General features: G+C 37.9%; 2 protein-coding genes and 1 pseudogene across 3 annotated transcripts in view; 1 reads left to right on the top strand and 2 right to left on the bottom strand.

The window, feature by feature from the left end:
• The window catches only part of LOC146522634 (uncharacterized), a 518363-nt gene that overhangs the window by 240509 nt on the left and 260862 nt on the right, over positions 1-16992 (bottom strand). The gene's annotated exons all lie outside the window — the stretch shown is intronic.
• The window catches only part of dachb (dachshund b), a 129084-nt gene that overhangs the window by 27082 nt on the left and 85010 nt on the right, over positions 1-16992 (bottom strand). For both annotated transcript variants that reach the window (XM_085153512.1, XM_085153514.1), the window contains exon 3: positions 6509-6619. In XM_085153512.1, the coding sequence (XP_085009638.1) occupies positions 6509-6619 (111 nt within the window). The remainder of the gene's footprint in view (positions 1-6508; positions 6620-16992) is intronic.
• Positions 14624-14737, top strand: LOC146522641 (5S ribosomal RNA; annotated as a pseudogene).

The following is a 16992-nucleotide window of genomic DNA, read 5'->3' as shown; positions in this document are numbered from 1 at the left end:
AGACTGTGCTGGTCTGCAGGCACTAGTCACCTTCAAAGGAAAAGTTGTGCTTTAAAAGGTTAAACTTTCACCGTCAGTGCTAGTAGTTTCAGTCATTATGCAAATGTACTGTTTATACATTAACTGCTTCCTTCACTACAGTGAACGTTTGCAAACACAATCTAATTAGTGATTTTGTCTGCTATCACAGCAGCTCTATAATAATCAGCAGGAGTTAGAGTAATGTAGCTCTTTCTCCATTAATAAAGCAATTAGAGGCAGATTTGAAAAATAATGAGATATGGCGTTACCTTCCTTTGTGAATACCAAGAAAATATCATCTCAATGTGGTTTAATAGTAATTACCCATGTGTTCATCTCTCACTCTTGAGTTTATGGCCCTTTTAATTTGAGTAATCCTCACTGAAATAACACTGCTCTTGTTCAAAAATTCATTTTGATTTCATTCATTTATATTAGACAGATGTGATTTATTTCAAACATGCAAATATAATTGAAATAACAAGAGAAAAAAACCCAACAAAACTTAAAAATCATCATGTATATATCGATGTCTACAGAATGCTTGAAAAGGAGTAGGATGAAGTTTACAGTTTTCCTGTGCCTACCCCCTTATTTCAAATTTCATTGCTTACAAATCCATATCCAGGATTCAACATATTTATTGATTTGTTATTTAGTATTTATCCACGTTTTCATGAGTTAGAGTAATTTTGCTGACATGCTTTGGCCCAGCCTCTCACATGTTCTCACTGTTCAATGGTTAAAAGCTGCCATGGAGACATATGTCATGTTACAAGCACTTTATACAAATCTGTAACCAAAGCTGCTGCCACAAAGTTGCTCTATATGAAATCATCATGTTGCTATGAAGTATTTGCAGTTTTTCCTCCTCATAGGTTTTATTAACTCCATCTTCTTTCTCACCTCCACCTTCAGTGTTTTATTTCCAGTGTGACACTGTGGAACATCTGCATCTACACACCAAATCACACCGTCACACAAAACATCAGTGTGGACAAACAAATGGCGTGATGTGAAATGACATTTAAAAAAGAAGACTTTAAATGTGCTGATGTGACTCACAGAATGGCACAAAAAGTGTTGCGCTATGATTTAAATGTCAGGTTTCATGTTGGTTAATGATACAGAAATAACTGCGGGCCGACGATGCAAAGGTTTAACTCTGCAGCAGCATGTCAACTGTCCTCTCTCCTCAAGAAGGCGGCAGAAAAAGAAGATTCAGGTGAGCAATCAGAGGGGGTGGTCTCTTGAACCATGGACAGTTTACACCATTTGTGTACACTTATAGCATTTGTTCTTTAATTGTTGTGCACGTGTGACATGCTTTTAAAGCCAAGAACTGTCTTCCTCTTCCTTTGGTTTCTCCCTTTAGAGGTCACCACAGTGGATCATCTTCCTCCATATCACCCTACTTCTAGCATCCTCCTCTGCATGTCCTCCGCTACATCCATGTAACTCGTTTGAGCTCTTCCTCTTCAACATCCTTTGTCCAATATATCAACTATCCCTCCTTTTCAAACCATCCAAGCTTTGCGTCTCTAACTTTGTCCCTCTGAGATACTCACTGTTAGGTTCTGCTTGCTGGTTGATGGTCTTTCAAACAACTCGCACCAATAATTATCTGCCATTTTGGTATCTTGTCCAAGGGAGGATTTTTGATTTCGAAGTTGAAGGCAACATCTAAAAATTAACCTTATGAGTAAAAATAAGGAGAATCACAATTTTTATATTTTCTATATTTTATGTTTGCTTGCTATATTACATGTAATGTCTTTGAGTGGACAGGAATGACAAGCATGGAGATATCAAGATCCCGAGCTTATAAAGAATGTGGGTCAGGGTCGTAAACAGTGGCTCCTGGGTTCATCCTACCATCCAGCACTCTCTGTTTTAATGCATTTGTCCTCATGTGCAAAACGCTTCTGTAATTATTTTCTTATCCTTCTGCCTGCTGGTGTCAACAGTGGGCTTAAAAAAAATATAAAAAATTGCGTTGTATTTATGAATAAACCTGCGATTAATACAAATATATGAATTGCGCAGCTCCTCACGAACACGTTATTTCAAGTTCTTGTTTCTTCTGTCCTTTCTATTGCACTTCCTCTCCTCCCATGTCTGCCATTGTTTTCTAAACTTCCTCTTCCTCGTTCTTCCATTGAAAAAAAAGATATAGTTTCCATTCACACATAAATTGGTCCTTCTCATTTTTCCATCATTCCAATCTGTGTTTTTCTCATTTTTTAATGAGAGGACATACAAATAGGTAAATAAAAAAAAACAGTGACTGTCACCATGATCTGGAAAAGCCCGAGCGATCGACTTTCACCCATCAAAACAGCAAAATGTCTCTTCTTTTTCTTCCCTTTTCCTCTCGCCCTAAATATCCCTTTCTTTCCTCGTGAATCCATTTTTCCCCTCGCTTTATTTTCTTTTTCATTTCGTTCCTCTGTGCTATTGTCTGCCACAGTTTCCCAGGCCGGTGTGAGTGTCCCTTACAAAGAAAACAAGGTCGGACAATGAAAAGAAGGCTTTCCACGCACTCACAAAACAAAACAAAGAAGAAAAAAATCACTCAGAATGAAATAAAAGAAGGAGAAGAACACAGAGACGAGCAGGAAGGAATAAATAAAAAACGACAGAATAAAATGAGAGAATAGAGTAACTCTATCGGCCCATTTGCCAGGTCAGCTGAAGAAAAGGAAGAGAAAGAAAAATAGAAACAGGAGAGTCTGGGTGGAAACAGAAGGAAGGACCCCACGCTCTCTCCTTTCTTTTCCTTTTGCTTTTTGTTTTTTCTCTTTTTAATAATTCAGAGAAGCAAACACAGCAGAGATTGACTGAGCCGGAAAACACGTGTGTGCCTAAGTTACCTATGAAAAAGGACTAAAACATAATACTTATAAATTTTTAAAAAATGACTGATTAATACATTTGTTTAATGTTTCAGCTATTGTCAGGCTGTAATCTGACCAGAACTTACATAAGAGATGAGCAAATTTCCATGGAATTCAGGCACTCAGGTTAAGTTCCATTACTTTTGTCTGAAGTATTCTTTTTCTTTTGTCTGTCTTTTATTTCCTTTCATGTCTTCTGTCTTTTTTTGCTTTACCCTGCAGTCATCAGGCAGACAATAAACTTTAAATGGTGTTAATCGAGCTTCGGGGACCTCAAAATGAAGGTAAATGGAGGTTTTACATTAACAAAAAGGCAGAAATCAGTACAATCTGGTGATTTGAGAGCAGAATTCTTAAAGAGTTGCAATTTAATGATTTCCCCTGTTCCCAAATTTTGTTTGTGGTGTACTGAAATTCAAATAAGATGAGAGTAACAGACTACACTTGCAAAGCACAACTTGACTGTTTTTATTTTATTTTATTTTTTTTAAATCATTGTTATATCTGTAAAGTTTCTTCATTAATTTATGTTGTTTTAGATGTGCAATTGATTTGTCTTTTTTTTTTTTTTAAATAAATACCACCACTCCACAGTAAGGTTGGGCATATTTACCAAGGCTTACCCAATTAAGAACAGAACCTGGCAACACACGGCTGCTACTCACCCTCTGGATTAGCTGATCGTCACTTCTATGAAAACTGAAGTTTTGGCAAATTGCTGGTCAGAAGCATTCAGGTGTGTGTTAACACAAAGTCAAGAAGGAACGATATCAGTAATGATCTTAGAAAAGCAAATTTGCTGTCCAACCATCTGGGAAGGGTTAAAGGATTAAAGGTTAAAGGGTTAAGTTCCAAACAATTTTAATCTCTAAAAACAAAATGACAGTGTGGCTTTGGTTTCATATGAACAAACTTCAAGACTTCTAAGTTGGTTAGACGGTGGAAACCAAAGTGGAGTTCTTTAACAATAATGCACAGCAACATATTTGCCACAAAGACTTCACACCAACTATAAAGCATGGTAGTTAGAGAGGTGATGATTTGCGCTTGTTTTGCAGCCACAGGACCCAGGCACTTTGCAGTCAATGAGTTGACATGAACTCATTGACTGTCTACATATCAAAGTACTCTGGGGTCAAACATAAGGCCCTTATGGATCGGTCTGATGGCTAAAGTTTGGTTTAACTTAGGTTTAAACTGCAACAGGACAATGATCCCAAGCACAGCAGCAAATCTACAACAGAATGGCTTCGTTTCTATTAAATAATTTTGACACAGTGTTAGGGCTGCACGATTAATCGTTAGAAAATCGCGATCTCAATTCATACTTATGTGCGATCTCATTTCCAAATAACAACGATTAAAAAAAAAAAAAAAAAGACGACGACGATTGTACCGCATTTTGATCCGGGAAGTAATCTGCATGAAAACAAGCGCTCACTCTTCCTTCTCAACAAATGGGCGGAGCCTTATACCACGTGATACAGAAGCTGGCTGCTAAAATTGGCAGGGAAAAAACAACGGAGAGCACGTCAGGGATGACAAGAAAGTGACAGGAGAAAATCTGTCCTGGTCAACCACCCAAACATCAATAACGGGAACCTTATACAGCGCTTCCCTATACCCGTCGAACTCCCACAGGCACAAAGAAATTACGGAGGCTATTACTTATCACCTGACCAAAGATATGGCTCCCATCAACACTGTGCAAAATGAGGGATTTAGGAAAATGATCAACACCCTAGACAAACGCTACACAGTGCTGTCCCGCAACTATTTTTCTATTGTTGCACTACCTGCTCTATACACGCAGTGTCGAGCAACGGTGGAGACGGAATTTCAAGCAGTACAACATTTTGCGGCAACGACAAAATGTGAGACATTTATTGTTTTTATGTTTATTTATTGTTTTTATGTTCAGTCTCAACTGTTACGAAGTTGATGTGCAGTTAATAAGTGCAATAAATATTTATATTGGAAAAGAAAATCGTGAGAGAATCGTGATCTCAATTCTAAGCCAAAAAATCATGATTCTCATTTTATGCAAAATCGTGCAGCCCTACACAGTGTAATATGTCATGTTGGTCTTCAGCTTAGGTTTTATAATTTTTAATACAACCTTGGAAAGAGGGTATACTTTCCTTTTCCTGTATATAATACAATAAGCAGTTGAGTATTTTTTTTTACCACATTTCTTTAAAAGAAAAACTAATTCCTTTGAAAATAACTTTATCAAGCACTGTTAGCATTAATTAGAATCCTTTTTACTTTATTTTCAACCCTTAAGTTTCATGAATTCAGCTCTTTATCTTCACATTACATTGTATATTTTATGTTGTACCTATACAGTTCTTGTCTGGCTTGTGAGCACCTATGAATTTCAAGTGACTGAACATACTCAGAAATAAACGCAAAATAACTAATTTATATAAAATAACACCATCTGTGACCAATTTTCATTAAAGCTGGCTCCAGGAGTCTTTAAACACCTCTTATGACCATGTACTTGTGTCCCTGGAGACTTCCGCATAACACCTGTGTTCTGACAGTCCACTCTTACATTTACTGATCCATGTCAGTTTACACCACAGTTTTTGAAAAAGTGAGGCGAATGATTAGCAAGAACTAAAGTCTTTTCAGGTCATTGCTGAAGACTGGCTCATTTTCACACATATCGTAATATTTTTACACTTACATTGCATTTTACTTTGCTCTTTCCTTTTTTTTTGTTGATTAACTAAACAGTTTATTGCTTTCAAAGCTGCTGGGTTTAATAATTATTCATTTATAGATGGAAAAGTGTGTGTGTGTGTGTGTGTGTGTGTGTGTGTGTGTGTGTGTGTGTGCCTTAGTATTTTACAAAGCTAAAGAGTTGTTATTAATTGATTTCATCGCACTTATTATTTAGAGATTACAAGTTTAATGTGCCATGGATTTAATTACAGTACTTGGCTGTGCGCTACATCACAAGCCCTTTTTTTCTGTAGTGCACGGAGCCATGGATCTTAGACCTTACAAAAGGGGGTATGTGTGTGTGCGACAGAGAGTGTAGCAGTGGGGGTGTGCATTAATGGTGCCATGGATACAGTTAATTATTTGTTTAGACTTGGGCAAACATAACCTTTTAAAGTATGCTGAATTAGCTTTTAGCAGTTTCTGTTTGTAGCTGTCTGCAAATGGCCAAGTCGGTCGCTGGTTGTTAATTTTTTGCTTCACGTTTGTCACTTTACTGTAAACATTTAAGTGGTCAGGCTTACTCATTTAGGTCTCCAGCTTGCCAGTTTAGCCTGGTTTAAAATACAATAATCCCTCCATGGAATTGCAGAAAAGCAAACGAATTTTAAAGTAATGAGCTCTTTCTATATCATAAGCTGCTAAATGATGTTAACATCTGCAAAATAAACAGGCTAGTGTTCATTATGCTGCATAATAAAAGAACCTGGATCTGAAAAATTTAAATTTGCCACAGATTTAGCACTGATATTCACAGGAACTTTCCAGAAACAGTTGACTAACTAGACTTGAAATGCACCCAATAACTTTGGATGCTAATGTAAGTGTGTGTTTGTTTGTGTGTGTGTTTGTCTTACCTGTATTGGAGTGTAAGTCCTCGTTGTCTGACTCATTACCGTTCTGGAGGCTCATCATCATCTTCATCTTCTGAAGCTTCTGGAGCTCGGCCATGGCTGCAGCTGTCAGGCCTGAAACACACACACACACACACACACACACACACACACACACGGTTAGTTTCATCATGGCATAGCTCTTCAGGCTCACCGTCATGCCAGTCAAGTTCAACCATTTCTCACGAATAACCAATCGCAACACTTGTTACAGCATCCTTGTACCTCCCAAGTCCTACCTGCCTTTACCCATGATGACTTGCAGCAAGCTGGGATACACACACACACACACACACACACACACACACAGATGTTTGCACCGGGCTGTCGCTGTCAAATTTTCTTTTCAGTGCCAGTGTTTTGCTGAAATGTTTCAGGTTGTGAGCGCAGTTTCAGGAGCCTTGGGCTTGATGTGTATTCGCTGATACACATGCACATGCAGAATGTAACACACACACACACTGCCCCCCCCCCAACCACACACACACACCCTTTTGTATGAACTAAGATCCCTGGCTCTGTGCACTGACCTGGAACTTACTTCTATACACAACAACCAGCAGAGTGAGAGAGATGACCCTGTGTGTGTGTACGTGTGTGTGTGTGTCTTATTGTGTAAAACCCCTATTATGTGTGTGAGTGTGCACGTGAGCTTTTGCATTGTGCTGAGTGTGTATGTACAGTTTGCTTTCATGTATAAATGTGAATGTGAGGGAATGCATGCATGCTTATCACTGCTATCCGTGTGTGTGTGTGTGTGTGTGTGTGTTTGTGTGTGGAGGTCAGTTGGTTTTGCCCCGGTCACGGTTGACGGCTTTGGAGGAATGTCCATTACACACAGTACAGTTGTCTGTACGCTATAAAGAAAATAAGATAGAGGGATGGAGGGGGGAAAGGGGGAAGGGGGTTGTTTGAAATTTAATTTAAAGCAGGATGGAGGGATGGATGAGGGAGGAGGGGGAGGTGTGGAGGAGAGGAAGTTGTGTGCAGGTTAAACTAGTCCTGATCTTTAATCAGAAGTAATAGTAACTAAGCACATTTATGTACTCCTAACAGGTGGATTTGTTTTCCAAAGTTAAGCTCCCCAGCAGCACATGAAGCAGTTATAACTGTCTCTACCAGCTTAACATTGTGTGGATGTGTATATGTAATGCTTTGATATATAAATATTTATCTCCATAATTCAGAAGTAAAAAGAAACACTTACCAAAATATTTTAATTGAATGTCCTATAAGTCAGCAAATGTACAATAAAAAAACATTTCCCGCACAGGGTATTGGAGTGAACCCATGATTGTTATATTGATTAATAGATAGAAAGGGTGAGCACTGTGAGTCCTATCACCTTCAAGTTTATTGTGATGTTTAGATTCATTACATTTGCAGTTATTGCAGTTATTAATAAACACAAAACTCATCAACTGGATTATATATATATATATTTAGATATATCTCGTAACTTATTTTTTTCAGTTTTTAACTTAGTAAGTTCCTTTTTGTATTACATTCACTTTTTTTGTTCTATTATTTATTTAGATTCTTATTTAATGACCTCTGCTGGGACTCTTAAAAAGCAGTTAGAAACTTGTGTATTTAAACAGGCTTTCTGTTTCTGTTATTTTAAAACGGCCTGTTTATTTTATTGTGTCTATCTCTTTATCTTTTTACTTAATTTTACTTTATTATCAAAAACATTCGGTGTAAAATGCTAGCTGTATAAAACATTACCAAAACACTGAACACAATAAGCTGAAAAAGGCAGAAACTTTATGGAGCTATTTTGTTTTTGTTTTTGTTTTTATTTCATTTTATTTCATTGAGCTATTCTGCTATTGCTTATGGTTTGGCTGCTTTAACCCAAGAGTTTATCCACTTTTAGATCAATACAGTGCATTTCATCTTATCCTGTGGATGAGGAGGCAGTTTTATACAATTCTCAGACCAAAAGAAAAATAATAATGGATTATTTAAGAAAATATATAATGATAATAATAATAATAATAATAATAATAATAATAATAATAGCAGAATGCAGTACAATGTTGAAATAATATGGAAAATAACCATTAGCTTTGGCATTAGATCAATTTTGACTCATAGGTTTTTGCACTTTTTATAATATATAATATAAAGTAACACTTGTGAAGGGAAATATTCTCTGACAGAAAATTAAATGGCTTTTTAATTATCAAAAAAATATGAAAATGTGACATTTCTCTTATGCAAATGTAGCAAATACGAGAAATGTAGCAAATAAAATAAATAAAAACATCCCTGAGTTCGGGGCAAAAGCTGTACAGACTGGACATCATACCTGCTTTTGGACCCGGTGATATGAAATAACATTTACACACTTACATATTTGTCAGTTCCAGTTTTTAAAAAACATTACACATCCAAGAAAAAGAAAACTTGGGCAAAGCCAAAACTGAAATTCCTCTTCAGCACACAATGACTCGGACTGTTAATCAGTCCACGAACGGCAAAAACAACAGATCGAGCAGAAAGAAAGAGCGACCGAAAGAAAGACAGAGGTCTATTCAGAGAGCCTGAGGGAGAGTGACCAGACGTATTGTCTGCTGCCTGCTGAGAGAGGAGGAGGATGAAATGAAGAAAGATGATGGAAAAAAAGAGGGCAAAAATAAGTTTTTTTTCTTGAGTCGACGCCATCGAACTGCTGCTCAAAAACGCTAAAGAAAGCACATGACTCTAAATTAAATCACGTCACGTAATTTTCCATGATTTTTTAAAATAATTCTGTATAAATTCAAGAAATAGCTTTTGTAATTTAATATACACAACTGAGATGTTTGCATTATTAATCTTTCATTTAATGGATGAAATACCTTAGAGATAGTTCAAGGGGGAAAAGTGAAGACAACAAGACTTCTATTAGGAAGAATGAAGAAATACATTCAGACAAGACAATATGAAGGGAGTTTGAAAATGGAAAAAAGGGGAATGGCATGGGAAAAAGTGGGACTGATAAAGGAAAGGTCAGATAGATTTAAAAAAAAAAGTGAAAGGTAAAACTTGCTGTTTTATGGGGAAAAGGGAAAGAACGAAAAAACATGAAACAAAACTATATTATGGGAAAGATTTGAAGAAAATATGTGGCTCTTTACCCAGGACAGTGTCAATGTGTCAACGAAATTCGTACCACTTCATTCAGGAGTGTACAATTGTTAGGTGAATATGTGTGACACTGTGTTAATTTTCCCAAATGAAACATGTCAAAAACCTCTGACATTTCTTCTATTGCAGCAATGAATTTAGCATTTGTTGCTTTGAGTTGACTGACATAAAAGTTTGCACATGTACTTGTGTCTCTCTGAGGATGAATCCTTAAAATGATATACTAGTCAATGAATGAACTGACTTTCCTCAGGCTGATGGTTATGTTGCCCTCATGATGGATTCTGATGCCTGACGTTAGACCAATGCAACAACAAATTTAGGTTTGTACCTTTAAGTTGAATATTTTGATGAGACTGAATGCCATTAATTCCCCCCCACCCCACCCCCAAGGAACAGTAGTAAATGGTAGATGGAAAACTGTGACTGAGAGAACCTCAAAATTACTGGATTGAAACAAATTTTCCCTTCATAACAGCTAAGTTTTTGTCCAACATCACGATCAGGTTTACACTTCAACCTGGGTCCTACTTCAAAATGTCAGCAAAAACGTAATTTTGATTAACCTCATCTAATGCTGTAGTATAACACTAACAATATAGCTCGTTAGCATGCTGATGTTGGCACACTGAGAAAAGCATTTATTTTTAAAGCTAGAGAGCTGTTAGCATGGCACTCACCAAATTCTGCATGATTTTTACCTCATTCATACATCTCCATGTAATCAGCATACATCTGAAAACTTGAAGTCTTTTATACGTGAAGAAAAACAAGTGGGCTGAGAACAGATCCCTGTGGAACACCTGTATTAGAGGTTGGAAAGGACTAAGTTTTTTAAAATCGTTTTTTCTGATTAGAAAGGAAAGATTTGAACATTCGCCATGTTGATGGATGAGAATGTCACGATTTAATGTATCAAATGTCTTTGCATCTCCATAGACCTTTTTTCAACAGGTAAACATCTTACTGGATATCTGTGAAAGTTTTTTTTTTTTTTTAAAGAAACCTGGTTTCAAAGTGATGCTATCATAGATGTTTTTACTACATATCAAAGAAGCTCCTTTAATTATCCAATTCAGGGGTGCAGGGAGCCTATCCCAGCTACAACAGGGCAAGAGGCAGGTACACCCTGATCAGGTTGCCAATGGGACAAAGGGCTAACAAAGAAAGAGACATTTAGTGGCAATTAAGAATGGCTAATTAACCTAACATGTATGTCTTTGGACTGCAGAGAAGGCACGAGTACCCGGACAGAACCCATGCAGAAACAGTGAGAGTCAGTTAAACCCACTTTAAACACTTTGAATTCACCATCTGGATTGCTCATAGGTGTGAATGGTTGTCTGTCTCTCTGTGTTAGCCCTGAGTGGCAACCTGTCCAGGGTGTACCCCACCTCCAACCCACTTTCACCCTTAATTGGACAAATGGATGAAAATGGATGGTATCTGTATTTGTTGTCGTCTGAATGACAGACTTATTATTCATTAATAGTTGTCATCTGAAAAAAAGTTGTTGAGATATTTTGTCCTGTACTTGTGGGCACAAGAGTAGAACATAAATAAGTCACTTTAATTTTGTTGCGTTGAAAGTTGAAGTCAAGATGTTCCATTCAAGTTTTTCAAATTTGAGAATGAACGCTTGGGAATAGAAAACAAAGAGAGGTACAAGGGGATGGGGTTAAAATAGAAAATGAAGTCCCTCTGTGGGGTCAGGACTGCATTTACACATTGATTACTCTGAGGAACACCTTGACACACACACACACACAGAGTTGCATTTACAGATACAGGAAACACACATGGGTGGACACGCACACACATTTGATCTCCATGTACACACACACACTCAGATACAGAGTCAGAACGCCCGCTCCGCCTCAATGCAACCAGAAGACGATCAATAGCAAAGCCAGAGCCACAATACTGTTCTCCATCATGACTATCAAAGACGCACATGCACACACACACACACACACACACACACAGCTCTCTCTCTCTTCCTATCTCAGATCAATGGCTGTACGCTGTGTCCACGGTTACCGAGTATCGACCCCCGTCCCTAATGGCGACCACGAAACCTTGGGAATTAGTGTGTGATTGATTGACAGACTGCTTCAAAGGCACACGCATCATATAGCCTCTGTGTGTGTCTCTCTGTGTGTGTGTAGGACAGAGAGAGGGAATATATATATTTTCCAGTTTGTCTTCAAGTGCGTGTGTTTCAGCATCCCCCTGTGGGTTGTCTGCACATCGTTTACCCATCTCTTTTTTCCATCTTGTGCATTGTAATGCTTTCCGAAGGACATACGGTGGAAAGGAGAAGAGAAGTGATAAAGGAGGAGTGAAAAAACAAGGAGTACAGAGCAGATCTCAATAGAGAAAACAGTGAATCATCAGCATAACTTGGCAAAAGTCAGGACTAGATTGTAAGAAAGCGCAAGGATTTTCCCACCAGCACTGAGATGGTGTTAAACTTTTTAAAAACTAGTGTCCAGAAATAAAGTGACTTAATATTAATAATCTGTTAACGTTACTGTTTGAAAGTTGCTAAAACGGGATCTGTTACAGCAATACTCCATGCATGACATTCACAAAGGCTATTATTAGCCTGTTTGGCCTGTAATATTAATAGGCTACTGTTCAGTATGTGGAAATATACCATTGTGCTTTTAGATCTTATTTTTAAATAAATAAAGTTTATCCTATGTTACAAAATCCAATTATTTGAGTCATTTACACCAATTGGCTACAGCAATGAAACCACAGGGAGGTAATATGAATCACGCTGATATGTCCAGTGTCAGACAATGTCGAAGATGGATATAGCTACTGAGTCTGAAAAATAAAGAAAAACGGGAAGTTTCTAGAACGTGCATTCATTTTTAATAGCCACCAGAGGGCGTTACCTGTGGTGCCAATAAGATTTCCGGTCTGATATATGTCAATGGGAAGAACGGCTCTCTTAGGCTACGTTCACACTGCAGGCGAAAGCTCATCAAATCCAATTTTTCTGACCCTATGCGACCCATATCCGGTCATGTCGCATTAAATCCGTCTTTTATGTCACTGACACAAGACAGACGCCAATTATCAGCGCCGGAGAAGCGCCCAATAAGACATCGTGAACTCTTCCTGGCCATCCAGTGTCAATGTTAGTGAAACTGATGGGAAGACAATGTTGGAGAAACGTGAACATTTTATTTATACTGTATAATCTGCAGATTCTGACAGAAATCTGCAACTATCCTTTGAAGCACCGCTCCTCTAAAACAGCAATAAGGATTATTAGGCCATATGTAAATAACAAAATAACTTTATAACTTAAAGCAAAATTGGGAAACGTAAAGTCTGAAACAAGACTTTATATTAAGGGCCATCAGTCAAACAATATTGTTTGCTCTGGGTCTAAACAGAGCGCGTTGTGTGTGACGTCTTCTTTTGCGCATGCGGGCCGCTTTGAGCGTTCACACTAGAGCGCGTTTGCTGTCACATTTTATTTGTAGTGTGAACAAGCAGACAAAAAAATCGGATTTGATCAAAAAATCGGAATTGAGCATTAAGACCTGCAGTGTGAACATAGCCAAAGTTGACCTAAGTAATAGTGATGGGTCGTTCGCAAATGAAATGGCTCTTAGAGCTGGCTCTTTGACGTGAACGACGCGAGCCGGCTCCTTATCGCGAGCCGTCACGTGGGGTTTTTTTTTTCTTTCTCTCAGCCTCTCTCTCTCTCTCGCACTTTTTCCCGCTTCGCTCTGCGCTGGGCAGAGGGGCGGTAGTTACACTCAGTAGCACAGGAACAGAGCGGGAGGGAGAGAGAGAGAAAGAGAGCCAGGGACAACAACGTCACATTAGAAAGGTATAGTAATCATCCACAACTATTTTCAGTTGCAGATGATAAAGGATTCAGAAAGTTTATTCATGCAGGTCCATATGACAGAGAATATGCATGTTCTTTTTGTTTTCATATTTTAATTTTCATATTTAATTGTGTTGTGGTTTGCAGTGTTTTGTGTTGTTTCACTTTAAATTTGTAAAAGGAAAAAGCTGAAAATTTAAATAGTTAAAAGTTGAAATGTGAATAGTTGATTTTTGTATTATATGATTTATTTATTACATTTTATGTGGAGTGAATAAATAAAAGTATATTTTCGGTGGCCCCTACAGACAAAGCACATACAAACTTCAAATCACGTACAAACTCAAAAACACGTAAAAACACGTACAAACTCCGAAGCACATAAAAACTCAGAAGCATGTAAAAACTCAAAACACGTACAAAAGACAACAGAAGTGCTCCAGGATGCTGGGCGCAGTGTTGAGCTTTTGTTACCTAGTGGCTACACAAGCCAGCAAGTACCAACGACCGGATTTGGTGTGTGGTAATAACAGGTAAATGAAGTTTTTTTTAAATTATTTGAATATATATGAGTGCCTGTGTATAAATACACAAACAATACACACATGCTTTCATGCTTTCAATTGTGTAATTTAAGTGATCTAGTAGCTCTGCTTTGGAAGTTCAGTTCATGCTAGAAATGTGTTTTAGAGTTTGTACGTGTTTTGTCTCTAGGGGGCACCGCATATATTTATATATAAACATATATAAATAAAACCACTTTTTTTTACGTTAGTAATTCTTTTTGTGCATAATTTTATATTATTGTTAATAATAAATTAATTAAAGCAACAAAACAACCTGAAGAGCCGGTTCGGAGCCGAAAGAGCCGGCTCTTTTTGGTGAGCCGAACCGAAGGAGCCGGTTCTCTAAAAAGAGCCGGAAATCCCATCACTACTAAGTAAACACTTTCCAAATGAGTTTAATAACTTGTGACTGACAAGTTAGTAGCCAATGAGCGTGTGGTTTCACAGTCAGTTCGCACTCTCTGGCAGTGTTCAGGGAGCATGCAGATTGGCTGCAAATTGTGGCACCTGGTACACTCACTGGCTTTCAGCCATACCACCCTGAGCACACCTGATCTCATCAGATCTCAGAATCAAAGCAGAGTTGGGTTAGTACTTGGATGGGAGACCACCTGGGAATACTAGCTGCTGTAAGCTTGAGGCGATTGTGTACAGTAGATCATCTACTAACCGGAAGGCTGGTGGTTCGATTCCTGGCATGCTGAAGTATCCTTGGGTAAGATACTGAAACCCAAGTTACTCCTAATGCATTCAGAGTGTGCACGTTAGGTAAAAACGCTTGTATTGAGTGTGTGTGAATGGGTAAATATGACATGTTATATATGTGCCTTGACTCTACCCAAGTAGAAAACTGACATAAGAAGCAGTCTGATGATATCTGCTAATATATGCATGGTGGTAAGAACAAGACAGGCCAGTACACACGTCATAAATCCAACAACAATTCTGCTTAAGTGCTTTTTTCTTGCACAGGGTAAGAACATTTGCACATATTAGTAAATGAAAACCTTAATGTTAGGATGGATCTCTGTGTATATGTATTCTTTTATTTAGCATCAAGAATCTAATTTATGGTATCATAACTTCCCTCCAACTGCAAGGTCTGTGAAATTGTAAATTACAGACATTCATATTTGCTGAATATTTCCTAAATATACCCCGAAGTACCAATAGCAGGTTGGGATTTGGGTTTGTTGCATGCAACGATGTTGCATTAGTCGTTTAATCTTTCCTTAATGAAAAAGCACAAGCAGAAAATCCAAAAATCCAGACTTGGAACTTTTTGCAAGACAAAGTTCAATAAAGACTTAATACTCATCAATTAGGTAACCAGGACTGGGTGGTTTTTATTTGATTTTATTTTCAACGTCATGCTACATTTCACATGCTACACCCAAAACCTACTTCTAAACACAAAACTTTAAGTCCATGTCCTACATAATACAATAGTTGGACTAACTCCTTAGCATCACAAACATGTACCTTCTTTAGCTACTGAAAGGCCTTTCTTGATAAAAGCATCCACCACATGGCAGGCGATATCCTAAATGAGATCTGACAGTGTCCTCCACAGTGGGTCTGGATAGTCTTTAATAGCTTTGAGTTTGTTGGTGGAGGCCGTTGGGTGATATTCAACAGTCCTGAACCCCCCTCCCGAGCTCGCGTGAAACTCACCCCATTTGGCTGCGGTTGTAAATATTTAATCCACTGCACCTACATCTCTGACGAAGTGCTCTGAACGTGCTCTCAGAGATGGAGTGACACTTTGAATAAAACAAACAGGAAAACAGAGAAATTGCTCTTTGTGTTCTGAATTTAGAAACACACTGTTCTGGCTTTTTTTTTGTTTTTCCCCTTCGCTTTCTTCCGGCGAGCACTCGAGAGTGCCAATTTACAAATGCAGTCGATTGCTCTTGTGCTGAGTCAAATAGATTTCAGCTCAGTACTCTGGCACTTAGGTCGCCCATCTTTAGCTCTTACTGAATGTTCACGATGCCCATTTGCAGCCATTTTGCAGCCGCCATTTTGTGCTATTTCAAATGGAAATAGACACTAGCTGAAGAGTGATTGTTTTTGCAAAGTCTTTGACTTTGAACAGTTCAAACTAGAAGGCTTGGGGATTGCATTTGTTCTCCCAAATCAATACAAACTTTTCCATTAGGTTTCTTTATGAACTGCTATAACAACTGGGTTTGTACGTCAGGGACTTGAGTCAAATAGAAACAAGATTTGAAAGCCCGTTGAAGACAATGTTTGATGTAAACTTTGGGTAATATAATGAAATCCAGTATTAGGGCTCTATTCACTATGATATACACTTATTATTTAGTTTAGACTATTAGAGTTTGGGGTTCTGTTGCCTACTAAGATTTACCATCATATTCAGTCAAAAGTTATTGCCTATTCGGTCAACTGCTTAATGGTAGTTCGCAGTTTAGTGGTTAAAGGTCAGAAGTAAAAATCAATGATTATGGGTTCTGTCGGCCTCATAAATATTTGTTGGGACTTTACTGTCTAATTAGATGAACAATTTAAGCGATTTAATGCTTAATAAGGCCACCAGTTAGAGCTTTTAGTACTTGATTACATCCCAAAACCAAAGCGAAGCTGAAAGTTTAAAAGTCATTAGTAATGATGAGAGGCTCTTTACAGGTAAATGTAAGTCCACCTTATACCCCAAAAACAAATGTTTAAGAACATACATCGCCTATTAGTGATGGCTATTATAGTTTCCATTAACTATTAATGTTCTGTTAACTGTTCAAGTTGATGTCTGTGTGTTGGTGTGATTGATTTGTATTTTTTACTGCCTGAAGTTTGTGGGTTCACTTTCCTGTTAAAAGTCAGTAGTTATGATCTCAGTTTCATAGTCATGTCTGTAGTTACAGATT

This window comes from Neolamprologus multifasciatus, chromosome 3 (genome assembly GCF_963576455.1).
Source record: "Neolamprologus multifasciatus chromosome 3, fNeoMul1.2, whole genome shotgun sequence".
Classification (NCBI taxonomy): Eukaryota; Metazoa; Chordata; class Actinopteri; order Cichliformes; family Cichlidae; genus Neolamprologus; species Neolamprologus multifasciatus.
The sequence above is the reverse complement of the archived record's forward strand: the minus strand, read 5'-3'. Positions and strand labels throughout refer to the sequence as shown.